Raw genomic sequence first — 14,831 nt, 5'->3', positions numbered from 1 at the left:
GATGCTGGGTCCTTAATCCACTGTGTCACCAGAGAACTCCCTTTTTACTCTTAATTTTAATAGCACTCTCTGCAGAATTTTACATTGGTTGCTCTTTGTTTTAAAGCTTTAAAGCAATAGTTTTGTTGTTCTTGAAGGGATGACAACATACTCTTAATTTTCAAAAATGGAAACAATAGTGAAAAATATATGAGGTAGAAGGAAAAAAAGACTCATCTGAAATCCTACCATTTGTTTTTGGAGAAGAGCTTTCCTAACTCTTTGGGCTTATATACACATTTACATATGCTTTATACAAATGGTGTCATTTTAGGATATTCTATGACCTAATAGCATTTATTAAAATTTTTTAATATAATTTGTTGTACCATTTTGTATTGTATTTATTCAAGTAGCAGAATGAACAAAATATATCATTTTTTTCCCTTCACCCTTGTTGCTTAATGAAATCCTAGTCATCTGGCTTTGGGAAATTAAGATTCGTATGCTGTTTGTGATACTAGAAGAGAAGTTGCAATAATCTGTATTATCGCCTATAGTTATGATAGGCTGGTAGTACCCAGTCCACTTAGTTAAGGCAATTACAAATACCCAACCACAGACAAAAGACTCCACTTCTTTTTTTCTTTTTTTTTTTTTTCCCCACTTCCACAGCATGTGCCGGCCAGGGATCCTTACCAACATGCTACAAAAGAACTCCCCCAAGATTCCCCTATATTTTCCCCTTTCTTAAAATTCTCTAGTGGCTTTAGAAAAAAATCCAAGCTCTTTAGCATGACTTAAAGGTGCTTTGTGATCTGCCTCCACTTACCTTTCCGCTCACCACTCTCTATCTTCTCTAGCTGTTTTTTGTCCCTCCCCACCCCCCTTTCCTAGAACACCTCAAACCTGTTCCTGCCTCAGGGCCTTTGCGTATATTTTCAGGCTTCATGGATTAATATTACCTCAGGTCTGAGCCTGGCTGATTTCCTTATCTGCATCATTTTATTTTTAGCATCTAGAGCAGTACCTGACACCTAGTGAATATTCAGTAAATATTTATGGAATGAACAAGTTTGAAGTAGTTGATATTTCTTCCTTTACAAATGAAGAAATTGAGACTTAAATCACACAGTAGTTTCTGTGTGTGGGATTAAGTCCTCTGACTCCAGATAGAATGTTCTGCTGTCAGCAGATACTGAATTATACTAGCATTGATATTTTAAAATGACAGTAAACCCAAGGTATCACTAGTCTGCTTACTGGTGATAACTAATTTATGTCATTATCACAATGTGAAATAAACTTTCTGCACAGGCTGTTCTAAAATGCAAACTGCATTGATTCCTCATTAAAAAGTACTGAATCCTTTTACATCTAAGTTGTAAGATAGGGACTTAGATCATTCTTTTTGAAATGCCAAGGATAAACAAAAGACTCCTTCCTATTCCAGTTCACTGAAAGCCTAGAGAAGGGGAGGAGGAGCGGATACTAAGTCTTAGAATATGTTTAGTAATGGGTTGTTTTATGCTTATACAGCGGGAACACAGAAAGTGGCAAATTCTTGAAGATAATTCTATTTTGAAATTTTAGCCATCCAGAGGAAGATGAAATATAAATCTGATAGATGACATCCTGTGTGCTTGCGTGTTAACTCTTCTGCCTTCATTTTTTAAAAAAAATCCATGCATTCTGAAGTAAAATACACCTGATAGAGAATGAGTATTTATATTTTTGAATTTTTATTTTTTTGGCTGCGCCTGCCGCATGTGGGAATTCCCAGGCCAGGGACTGAACCCATGCCATAGTAGCGACCCAGGCCACTGCAGTGACAACACTGGATCCTTAACCTGCTGCAAAGAATGAGTATTTTTACATGGCCTTTTCAAAGGTGTCGTCCCCCCCCCCCCCCCCCCCCGCCCCCGATTATAAAAGTAAAACGTGTTTATTACAGATCATTAACTTCTCAAGTCCTTGAAAGTTTCTGAAGCCCTTTGGCATAGCTCTTGAATTCTTGACCTACTTCCTTATTCTTGCTTATAATCCTGCTTTCCCTTAAGCAGCAACATCTAATAGAAATTCTTCTCTCTCTCTCTCTCTTTTTTTTTTTTTTCTCTTTTTAGGGCCACACCCGCAGCACTTGGAGGTTCCCAGGCTAAGGGTCTACTTGGAGCTGGTGCTGCCGGCCTACCCCAGAGCCAGAAATTCTTTAAGAAGATAACTTTTTAGGCAATTTTTGAATTTTTAACGGTGTTTCTCCTATCTTTTGATATTCACATGTTGCATTTTGAATGCTTTTCCTAGCTAACCTGGGGACTACTTTGAACAGTTTCTTTGCAAACTTTGTTCTGGGTTTTAACCTCCAGATCTGAACAAGGATCTTTTGAAGCATAGCCTCAGTTTAAATTGGGGCTGTAGGATGGGTCTTAGAGTTAGATCTGACATCTCAAAAATCCGTGGTTCTGGCTATTGTTCTTGCTAACTAGATTATTTTCTGCATTGTGCAAATTTTGCCTTCTGTAAATTTTTGTAGTGCTTCTCTTGCTGTTCATCTTTTCATGATCTTATTATTTTGGGCCCTGACTTAGCGTTTTCCAAATAAGGAGAAACATCCTTGGGCAATTTTTGATAGAAAAATGAAGTTGGATGATAATAATGGATTATCACTGCATAGCTTGGTGGTAGAAGTGTTAATATACAGCATAAACTTTCTGGAGTTTAACACACCCCATCATTTCCTTCAGTCATTTTTTGTGAAATAATGTTAGTCACTATTTAGTACTTGGGGCAGTATTTGAGAAACAAAACAAAAACAGGAAATACACATTGAGGTCCAACATATATTAAGATGTTTTAAGTAATTTGCAGCACTTAGGCTACTGTTTAGTATTTCATATTTAACTTTTTCTTAAAAGGATGCAAAAACCCCATCATCATAGCTGTGCTTAATTAATTAAACCCTGGGAAAGTGGATCTCTTCACTGATCTGTTAGCCTGAAATTCTGACTCGAAGGTACAATTGTACTTTTTAAGAAATAGTGAAAGACCTGAGCATTTACAGTGTCAAAGATCACTAGATCAAAGTACAAGTCTCACACTCTCTGAACTCCAGAAGTTTTTTCCTAAATTTATTATATTTTCATTTTGAAGTAAAGCCTATCCTGAACTGTGTGGCTAGTTGTAATCTCTGTCGTGCTTGGTGTAAATATGTTTTAATACCAAAATATTAATATGCTTGATTGTGAAGTTAATGAAATGATTAATACCCCATACTCCACTGCAGATGTGACACTACTTAGGTATTATATTTACGTTACTTTTTGAAAATTATCTAGTTCAGAACACATTTGCTACAAAGGTCTCAGATAAGAGATATGGACTTGCACTTGTTATCTAATGACCTAGGGGTTTACATGCCAGCAGTAGTTCAGAAGACAGGAGTACCACCCTCTAAAGCACTGCTACATGGCTGAAATAGAGTGACATCTACACTGCTGAGTTCAAAAGGGTTGCTGATTTGATACTCAGCCTTTGTGGCTCAGAGAAACTTTGAAAGAAGACTTAATCAGATCTATCGTAACTGTGGCAGAAATGCATGGCCTTTAGAGTTATACCTCAATTGGAATCCTCTCTATCCCATTTGTTACTTGTGAGTCCATGGGCAAGTTACTTAAGCCTCTCTGAGCCTTTATTTTCCCAATTATAAATTGGGTATAATAAAAGATGTGAGAATTAAGTAAAACTGTATTTAAAGCACTAGCCCGGTGTTTGGCCTGTAAGTGCTCAATAAATGTTAACAAAAAGCTAAACTTCTGGCTGTGTTTGACATATAATATTCACTAAATGTACATTGTGGTCACTATTATGTAAACTAATATTCAAGATTCATAGCATGAAATATAACTGTTAAGGAGACTCTGTATTTAGGCTGATTAGTGCGTTAGTGCATGTAGTGTCTGAAAGCAAGCTATATGGGATGCCAAATTTAGAGGCAGAAGCAGACAAAAAGTAGTTATATGTTGGTATTTAATGACATCAGACGTTGATATCAACATGCAGTATCTCTGTATTAGAGACATATCTATCATAAGAACTCAACCGGTCTAATTTTCGGTCAATATAATTTCTATTCTGGCTTCCTGAGTCGAGTTCTAGCCTTCTTACTATAATTCTATTACTATTAATACTTTCTGATACTTAGTATAATTAGTCATAATTTGTATAGTTACCTCCAGGCTGTTCTAGCTCTTACATATGTCTCATATGTATATCTCTGTTCTGATATATATTTGTTTTTTTTAAAGGAAGGCAACTGTCTTTCAGCATCTTGGAGAAGCCCCTAATATCACAGTCTCCTTGTGTACTGATTCAATATATTTTCCTAAGGCTCTATCTGTAGTACGCAGCTGCTCAAATGAGGCCCTCTATAATGGGGAGGGAAGATGAGCGAGTTATCTATGCTCACTTGAGGGATGAATGATGGAGAAAATTCCTCCATTATTGTGGGTCTGTGAATCCTCAGTGTTTTTGTTGGTGTAGCTTTCCAGAAGCATGATGACACTTTAGGTTATTGAGGGCTACAGACATTAACTAGTAAGGATCTCTGGTACATTAAATATTTTTAGGATGGTTTAAGCAGTCTGTGCTCTCTCAAATGGAAAGGAGACTGCAGGAATAGGTGTTATTGCTGTCATTTTCTATTTTGTAGTTATTGTTGTAAAGAGTGTACCTCTGTGGAGTCCTATTTATTTATTTATTTTTATTGAGATGTTATTAATACCCAATGAAAACCACAGATTCCATGTGTGCAGTTAGATGAGCTTTGACATTTGCTTACACCCTTGTTACTAATATCAATTAAAATATAGAGCTTTGCTGTCACCTTGCAAAATTTCCTTCTGTCCTCTTCCTGTCCATCCCGTACCACAGAGCCAGCTTGTGATTTTAATCTTTATGGATTCGTTTAGCTTAGCAGGTTGAGCACGTGTTAGTTGTTTCAGGAGAGTATAGTCCAAAGTGGAACACTAGCTAGAAGTGCGGCCTCATGTACTGTTGGGAGGGAACTAACATATGACTCACACTGAAGCTGTGTTACATTTATGTTAAAAGGTGGGAGACCACTTTGACATTTGTCCATATTCATCGTCTATTTGTCTTCTACCTTCAATTTAATTTAGTTTAATACAATTTAATACAGTATAATAACTAGTGCAACAGCAACATCCATAAATTGAGAATGCAGTAAATTGTACCTCGGCATATGAGCTGGGTTGAAAGAGGGTTCACAGAGGAGGTGTGTGAGCATGAATAGGAGGGAAAATATGTTTTTGTTTTATTTTGTTGCTTACTTTTTTTGTAGGCTGTCTTTGCATTATTACTAAAGCAGAGTGTGGTGTATGTGTGTGTATAGTGTGTGTAGGTGGGACTGAATTGATGGTAGGAGACATGTCTGACCAGGTGTGGCCTGATGGGAATAAAGTTAGCTTAGGTTTAGATGAAATGATTGCAGATCTCTGTTTGCTGTATTTAAGGTAGAAGAAAGGAAGGGGTGTGAACCTGTGCCTTTTATATGGCAGGTGCTGTGCTGAGTGATTTAGTTGTATTAATTCAGAAAATGCAATGATTCTATTAGAGTAAGTAATATTCCCAATTTTACAAATGAAGAAACCTCAGCTCAGGAAATTTAAGTGATGTAGCCAGGGTCACACTGCTAGCAGCTTGGAAGAGCTGGAATTCAGAATCTTCTCTCTTTCACCCCATTAAACTGTACTGTTTATAGGATAAGTTAAATACGTCTAGGTATACTTTAAAAAAATTTCTTCTAGAAATTGTACTTCCTTTTAAAAAATTTAAAGCATATGCTTGGGGAATTGAAATAATTTTGTACATTTAAATGAGAGGTTTCACACGAGTCTTATCTATAGCCTCAGCAGCCTCAACGGGGAATATTTTGAGCTGTGTTTAAATTGCTTTTATAGCTATCGCTTCAGAAGACAGTTTTTTAAGTGGTACACAGAAGTTAAGCTAAAGTAATAAAATATACCCAGAGGGTCACAATTAAGAGGCCCTACTGGGATTTTGATAAGGGTTAGATTAAATCTGTCTATCAATTTGGAGAGTATTGCCATTGTAACAACAGTATTTCTCCCAATCCATGGACACAAGATATCTTTCCATTTATTTAGGTATTTATTACTAAGTATTTTTTTGGTATTATTATAAATGAAAAATTTTCCCCCCACATAAATCGTATTTTTATACTCTTGAAACAAGCTATTTTTGTATATTAGTCTTGTGGCCTGAAACCTTGCTAAACTCATTTATTAGCTCTAATAAGTGTGTGTGTTTGTGTATACCTTAGTATGGCAAGTATGTAAGATCCTGCCATCTTCAAATAGAGATAGTTTTCTTTCTTTCTTTCCATCTGGATGCCTTTTATTCTTTTCCTTGCCCAATTTCCCTTGCTAGAACCTCCCATGCAATGTTGAATACAAATAGTGAGAGAGAATATCCTTTGTTCTTGGTCTTCTATTCCTAGTTAGTTTAGTAGTTTTATCATCAAAGAATGTTGAATTTTGTCAAGTGCTTCCCCTCTTTGTCTTTTGAGGTGATCATGTGTTTTTTGTTCTTTATTTACTAATATGGTATATTGTATTGATGGTTTTCATGTGTTTTCCAGCCTTGCCTTCCTGGAATAAATCCTACTTGCTCATTGTCTTAGTCCATTTAGGCTTCTCTAACAACAATGCAATAGGCTGTTATAAACAACAGAAGTTTATTTCTCATAGTTTGGAGGCTGGGAAGTCTAAGTTCAAGGAACTGTTAGATTCTAGTATCTGGTGAGCATCTGCTTCCTCACATGATTATATGTTGTAAGCTCACATGGTGAAAGGGGCAAAGGAACTCTCTCTTTGACTTCTTTTATAGACACTAATTCTATTCTATTATAGGGCACCATTCACTACCCAGAGGCCTCACCTCCTAATACATTCACCTTGGGGTTAGGATTTCAGCATATGAATTTGCAGGGAGGCAGGTGGGGGACACAAAATTTAAACCACAGCAATCATGGTATATAGTCTTGTATGTATTGCTAGATTTGATTTGTTAGTATTTTGTTAAAGATTTTTGCATCTATATTCATTTTAAATATTGGTCTTTTCTTGTGATATCTCTGTCTAGTTTTGATATCAGAATGATACTGGCCTCATAGAAAAAGTTGGGAAATGTTCCCTCTTTTTCTTTATTTTGGAAGAGTATGAAAGGTTATTAATAATTCTTTAAACCTTTTTTTAGATTGATATATAGTTGACTTACAATATTATGTTAGTTTCAGATATATAACATAATGATTTTGTATAGATTATACTCCATATAAAATTATAAAAATATTGGTTTATATTCCTTGTGCTATATATTACATCCTTGTATCTTATCCATTCTATACCTAGTAGCTTGCCCTCCCCTTGTCCCTCATACCAGTAACCACTAGTTTGTTTGCTGTATCTGAGTCTGTTTTGTTAAATTCGTTCATTTGTTTTATTTTTTAGATTCACATTTAAATGAAAACATACAGCATTTGTCTTTTTCTGACTTATTTCAGTAAGCTTAATAGGTCCATCCATGTTGTTGCAAATGGCAAAATTTCATTCTTTTTTATGACTGAGTAATACTCCATTTATATATGTACCCATCTTTATTCATCTGTTGATGGACACTTAAGTTGCTGCCATGTCTTGGCTATTGTTAATACTGCTGGTGTGAACATTGGGGTGCATATATCTTTTTGAATTGGTGTTTTTGTTTTCTTCAGATATATACCAGAAGTCAAATTGCTAGATCACATGGTAGTTCTAATTTTTTGAGGACCACTGTTTTCTGTGGCTGTACCGATTTACATTCCCACCAACATTGACTAAGGTCCCCTTTCTCCACATCTTTACCAACATTTGTTATTTGTGGTCTTTGTGATGATAGCCATTCTGACCGGTGTAAGGTGACAGCTCATTGTAGTTTTGATTTGCATTTCCCTGATGATTAGTGATATTGAGCATCTTTTCATGTGCCTATTGGCTATCTCTATATCTTTTTTGAAAACATTCAGGTCCTCTGTTCACTTTTTTAAATTAATTAATTTATTTATTTTGTCTTTTTAGGGCTTCGTCTGTGGCATACGGAGCTTCCCAGTCTAGGGGTTGAATGTGGACTGTAGCTGCCAGCCTATGCCACAGCCATAGCAACATGGGATCTGAGCTATGTCTGTAACCTACACCACAGCTCATAGCAATGCCAGGTCCTTATCTCACTGAGCAAGGCCAGTGATCCAACCTGTGTCCTCATGGATGCTAGTCAGATTAGTTCCCACTGAACCACAGCAGGAACTCCATTCTCTGCCCATTTTTAAATTGAATTGCTTGGTTTTTTGATATTGAATTGTGTGAATTCTTTGTGTATTTTGGCTATTAATCTCTTATCATATTATCATTTGTAAATATCTTCTCCTTGCAGTAGATTGCCTTTTTGTTTTGTTGATATTAACTTTGCTGTGCAAAAGCTTTTAAGTTCTATTTGTTTGTTTTTGCTTTTGTTTCCTTTGCCTGAAGAGACAGTTTAAAAAAGGTAGTATAAGCAGTACACTGCCTATGTTTTCCTCTAGGAGTTTTATGGTTTCTGTTCTAAGTCTTTAATCCATTTTGAGTTTATTTTTGTGTGTTGCTGTGAATTAGAATATTTCATTCTTTTACATGTAGATGTTAAGTTTTCCAGCACTACTTACTGAAGAGATTGTCTGTTCCCCATTGTATATTTTTGCCTCCTTTATTATAGATTAATTGGCTCTATGTGCAAGGTTTTTTCTGGTCTTTCTAGTTTGTTCTATTGATCTATATGTCTATTTTTGTGCCGCTACCATACTGTCTTGATTACTATAGCTTTGTAGTATAGTCTGAAGTCAGGGTACGTGATACCTCCAGCATTGTTCTTTTTTCTCAAAATTGCTTTGGCTATTTGGGGTATTTTGTGGTTCCATACAAATTTTAGGAGTATTCTAGTTTTGTGAAAAACATCATGGATGTTTTCACAGGGATTGTATTAAATCTGTGGATTGCTTTAGGCAGTATAGACATCTTAACAACATTAATTCTTCTAATCCACAAACAAAGGATATCTTTTCATTTATTTGCAGTGTCTTCAATTTCCTTATTGACTTTTTTTTTTTTGGTCTTTTTTGTCTTTTTTGACATTTCTTTGGCTGCTCCAGTGGCACATGGAGGTTCCCAGGCTAGGGGGTCTAATTGGAGCCATAGCCACTGGCCTGCGCCAGAGCCACAGCAACTCGGGATCTGAGCCACATCTGCAGCCCACACCACAGCTCACCGCAGCAACGCCGGAACCTTAACCCACTGAGCAAGGCCAGGGATTGAACTTGCAACCTCATGGTTCCTAGTTGGATTCATTAACCACTGAGCCATGACGGGAACTCCTCCTTATTGACTTTTTATAGTTTCCAGAGTAAAGGCCTTTCACCTCCATGTTTAAATTTATTTCTAGGTGTTAATTCTTTAAACATTCTATAGAATTTACCAGCAAAGTTACCTGGGCCCAGGCCTACCTGCCTGTCTGCCTTCTTTCCTTTCTCCCTCCCTCCCTTCTTTTCTTCCTTCCATCTTTCCTTCCTCTCTTCCTCTCTCTTTTTCTCTTTGTCTTTCTTTCTCTCTCTCTCTGTCTCTCTTTCTTTTGTCATTTTCTTCTTTTTAGGGTTGCACCTGCAGCATATGGAAGTTCCTGGGCTAGGTGTCAAATCAGAGCTACAGTTGCCAGCCTATGCCATAGTCAGAGCAGCGCCAGATCCGAGCTTTATCTGCCACCTTTGCCACAGCTTGTGGCACACTGGGTCCTTAAATCACTGAGCCAGGGATTGAACCTGCATACTTATGGACACTATGCTGGGTTCTTAACCCACTAAGCCACAACGAGAATTCCCTTAAAAAGAATTTTTTTTTTCTTTTTTTAGGGCTGCACCACACAGCATATGGAGGTTCTCAGGCTAGGGGTCTAATTGGAACTAGAGCTGCCGGCCTACACCACGGCCACAGCAACTCGGGATCTGAGCTGCATCTGTGACCTACACCACAGCTCACAGCAACGCCAGGATCCTTAGCCCGCTGAACGAGGCCAGGGGTAGAACCCTCAACCTCATGGTTCCTAGTCGGATTCGTTTCCGCTGTGCCACAACGGGAACTCCTGGAGGCATATTTATGCCAACTTGCTAAAAAATACATTTGTTAGTAGGTTTGAGAACATCGGTAGGATAGCACCTGGTAGGAAGATTGCTGGAGTTGGGGTTAAGTTGGCCCTGCCTTTCTCTCATCACTGCCAGTATTCATCAAAAAACAGACAACAACAACTCTGCTGTTTGATGAATAACATTGTCTTAGGCAGGTTTGCTTTAGATCAGGAGGTAGCTGGAGATTGCTTGCACCTAGGACTTTCTGCCTCTCTTTCCTTCTCTCACCTTGTATCTTTAGTTGTTATTTCCTTTCTGTAGAAGGCCCAAGGCCTGTGGCCACTGTACCTCACAGCTTTAAGAGCAGATAGGAAAGACTTCTTCCCTCAGCCTCAGCTGAAAAACTTGCTGTGAAAGGACTGTATTCTGCCTTGTCCCTGGGGTAGTGGGTTTTGTGATTGGCCAGATAGCCGAGACTGAGTACTCACTGTGCCTGGGGGACTTAGTCATACCAGCTTCCCACTGGCCCCACCCTGGAGCCGAGTGGTGAGGAAATGAGGGAGAAGACTCTGTCATTGTGGAAGAGGAGGAGGATTCAAGGCTAGCAGAGCCCAGATAGGGTCTGGGAGAATGCTTTGCAGGGCAGCCATTCCAAATTGTGCCTGCTATTTCAAACTCTGCTATCTTTTACATGTATAATTTAACTGAGTAATTTCCTTGATCTCCCTGGTGTCACTTCATTTATAGTAGTATGTGGATAATTCTTACCATGCAAGGCCTTGTGAGGTTTACTGTATATAAAATGCATAGCACATAGAGGGCATCAGTGAGTGAGACTCTGATGCTGCTGTTGCTGCTGCTTTCGCTATCATTAATGTCACCACCATCCCTTTCCCAAAGTTCTTGTATTTGGAATTTCCCAAAGTCCTTGTATTGAATAACATTTAATGTCCTTAACTTTTTTCCCAGACCCTCCAGGACCTGGTGCCCATATCTCCTTTCAGCATCCTCTCTCCATCTCTCTACACCTTGCTCTCTGCTCTCTGCTCTTGGGTCTTCTCTTCTGTGAAGACCTCATGTGTAAAGTTTTCTGTACCTGTGCCTTTGCTGATGTTCTTCCTTTGGCTTGGAATGCTTTTTTTTTTCTTTTTTTTTTTTTTTAAACCTCTGTCCCTTCTCTTATCAGAAAGAACCCTTTGTAAAAAAGTCTAAGGTTGAAGCTTGAAACCTGATCACTTCCGTATTGCTTTCCCTGATCTTTTCCCCGGCAGGGAGCCTTCTGTAGTTCATAGCACTTTGTACCTGTGTGTACCTGCCTTATTTTTGCTCTGTATTACAGTTGTTTACATGCTAGTCTTTTTTGGGGGTGGGGGCAGAGCTTTTTAAAAATAGTCTAGCCTAGTTATTTTGTAGGATGTCCCATGGTCTGGATTTGTCTGATTGTTTCCTAGTTATATTTGTTTTATTTTCACTTATCTATTTCAATGTTTTCTAACTTACTCATAACCCTAATAGTGATAACATAATTGGGGCTTTTCTTGCCTTTTTTCTATTTACTGTAATCTTAGGTTTAAAAGTGAAAGAGGATCAAGGATGAATATATTGGTTGTTACCTTGTTGGAGTTGCATTCTAACTCTCATTGGGTATTTGCAAACATAATTATTATTTTTGTGTACTGCCTTGGCACTTTGGAGGGAAGATAAGTATAGGGTATGGTAAAAGGGTTATTAAGTGCTTAGGGAATGTTTCATTAACTCTGTTTTTGCCAACTATACTAACTGTATTGTTAGTAAAGAACTCTTTTCTATTGGTATTGAGAATTTTTTTTTTGTCTTTTTGCCATTTCTTGGGCCGCTCCAGTGGCATATGGAGGTTCCCAGGCTAGGGGTCTAATTGGAGCTGTAGCCGCCGGCCTAGGCCACAGCCGCAGCAACACCAGATCTGAGCCGAGTCTGTAACCTACACCACAGCTCACAGCAACGCCGGATCCCCAACCCACTGAGCAAGGCCTGGGATTGAACCCGAAACCTCATGGTTCCTAGTCAGATTTGTTAACCACTGAGCCACTATGGGAACTCCACTATTGAGAATCTTTAATAAAATATGAATCCTTATATTTGTAAGTAGATATTGAGAATTTTTAATAAAACAGGGCTAGAGTTAAGGGGTATGAAGGAGGGATGAAAATATAGTGTAATATTTGCTATACTTAAGGTACATATAAAATTCTGATTAGGTTTATTTGTATAGACTGCAAAACATTTTCATTTTAAACCTGTTAATTCCTATCTTTAAGTGATGGTGGGGGAGAAGGGAGGAATGTTATATAAATTTTGTCTCTTTATCCTTAGATGATTCTAAAAACAGTCTGTTTATCATTTATTGATTGAATGTTTTTGTTTTTCTTTTAGTCGAAGGACAAAATGATGAGAGGCTCTCGCAGAGGATGTGTTAGACTCAGAGTGAGTATTTATTCATTTTTATGAAAACCAATTTTGTCAGAAAAAAAAATTTTTTTGACAGACTCATGGTAGTCTAAACTTAAGTTTAGCTTTGTTACTTAATTATTGGCATTGGCAGCTAAAGGCTCAGAGAAAAAAATTTCTCCAGGGTAACTCCGGAACCAGGACTAGAACTCAGTTCTTTTGGCCTGTGATTTAATGTCATATCCATAACTTAATGCACCTACTGACTTTTTTAACCTCTGTTTAACATCAAGAACAGGGGTTGGAAATTAAATGGGTTGTGCAGTAGAGCGAACAGTAGAAAAAAATTCTGAAAAGTCCCCACTTTTAACTGCTTACTGCTGTTCAGCACTATTTAGTCATGGTTTTTCTAGCAGGATGTGCAGTAGAAATGTAATGTAAGCCATATATATAATTAAAATATTTTGTAGTAGTCACATTTAAAAGTAAAAAGCAGGTGAAATTCATTTTAATAATTTATTTTATTTATGCCGTTATATCCAGAACATTATTTAGTCATGTAGTCATCATGTAGTCAGTAAAAAAAATTTATTGAGGTATTTTGTATATATATTTTTTCCATATAGGTCTTTGAAATCCAGTATATCCTTTGCATTTGTGGCACATCTTGGTTCAGACTTATAGGACAGTGCAGGCCTGGAGCTTCAAGTCTTTTTTTGTTTTTTGTTTTTTTTAGGGCTCACCCGTGGCAAATAGAAGTTCCTAGGCTAAGGGTTGGTAGATCCAACCTACATCTGCAACCTACACTGCCGCTCACAGCAATGCCAGATCCTTAACCCACTGAGGGAGGCCAGGAATTGAACCCGTGTCCTCCTGAATACTAGCTGGGTTCATTATGCTCAGCCACAACAGGAACTCTCTCAAATTGCTTTTAATTGCTTGTTCATTGTCCAAATAGGTAAAGGCAAGAAAGAATGCAGGGTTGGAGATACAGTTTCTAGTACTCCCCTGTATCTAAAGAAGGGTCTATCTCTGTCATAATTAGGTAACTCAGCTTCTCATGGCCTTCACTTCTGGTCCCTGTTTTCTTTCACCCAACTTTTTTTCTGTACCCTTAGTTTTAAAGACGTAAATATATTTGGTAAACACATGATGGCCTTTATTAGCATAGTTAATTAGTAGAAATGGGAAATAACAGGAAGAAACTAAATTCTAATGGAAAAATCTTGGCACCAAGATAGGAGTAAGTATGGCGAATTTGCAGGATGAAAATTAGACCTGTTTTGAACAGATGGAGTATATGTGATAGCATAAAGATTTTTGAAAATTCAGCTCATTATACTGTTTACTGTTATTTCCTTTCCTTGGGTTTGTCTTTTGCCTTCTTGGTTTGATGCTTTTCTAAGCACTTGCCATTGACCTCAGTCCCCACTCATCTGATATTAACTGCTTTCTTGGCTTGAGAGAAACTCAATAGTGAGACTTTGGCAGAGATGTGGTGAGACAGCTCTTAAATCGAATTCAATCTGGATTCAGGCCACTGTCTCATTGTTACATTTAATGCACTGTTATTTTCTTTCAAATATGGCTTAATTATTAACTTTCATGACTACCATCTAGGTTAAGAAACAGAAGTTAGCCAGTTACCCTAGAATCCTCTCTATGTGCCTCATTCAAATTGCAGCCTGGGGAGTTCCTGCTGTGGCTTAGCGGGTAAAGAATCCGACTGGTATCCATGACGATGCAGGTTTGATCCCTGGGCTTGCTCAGTGGGTTAAGGATTCAGCGTTGCCATTGAGCTATGACGTAGGTTGCAGATACAGCTTGGATGTGGCTGTGGCTATGGCGTAGGCTGGAAGTTGCAGCTCTGATTGACCCCTAGGTTAGGAACTTCCATACGCCATAGGTGCTGCCCTAAAAAGAGCAACAACAACAAAAAAGCTCCCTCTGTGTCTCCAAAAGTAACCACTATTCTTTTATAGAACTAACTTCTTGACTTTGCATTCCTTAATTCTGTATTTTGTCTTGCCCATTTAAAAAAAACTTGATATCTTTTGTTTGTAATTTATCTGTTGAAGAATCCAGACCCTTTGATCTACAGATGGAGATGGAGTTTTCCATTGTATAGACTTTACTGATTGCATACTGGTGCGTTTTTGCATGTTCCTCTGTCTCTGCTTTTCCTGCACATTGGCCGCTG

The 14,831-nt window shown here is 37.8% G+C and overlaps 1 protein-coding gene across 1 annotated transcript in view; it reads left to right on the top strand.

Annotated features, from left to right (window-relative positions):
- Nucleotides 1-14,831, top strand: part of OSBPL9 (oxysterol binding protein like 9) — a 177,128-nt gene that overhangs the window by 13,500 nt on the left and 148,797 nt on the right. The window contains 1 exon segment of the mRNA XM_047789127.1: nucleotides 12,617-12,667. Within this exon segment, the coding sequence (XP_047645083.1) occupies nucleotides 12,617-12,667 (51 nt within the window).

The sequence above is a fragment of the Phacochoerus africanus genome, chromosome 8 (genome assembly GCF_016906955.1).
Source record: "Phacochoerus africanus isolate WHEZ1 chromosome 8, ROS_Pafr_v1, whole genome shotgun sequence".
Lineage (NCBI taxonomy): Eukaryota > Metazoa > Chordata > Mammalia > Artiodactyla > Suidae > Phacochoerus > Phacochoerus africanus.
The sequence above is the reverse complement of the archived record's forward strand: the minus strand, read 5'-3'. Positions and strand labels throughout refer to the sequence as shown.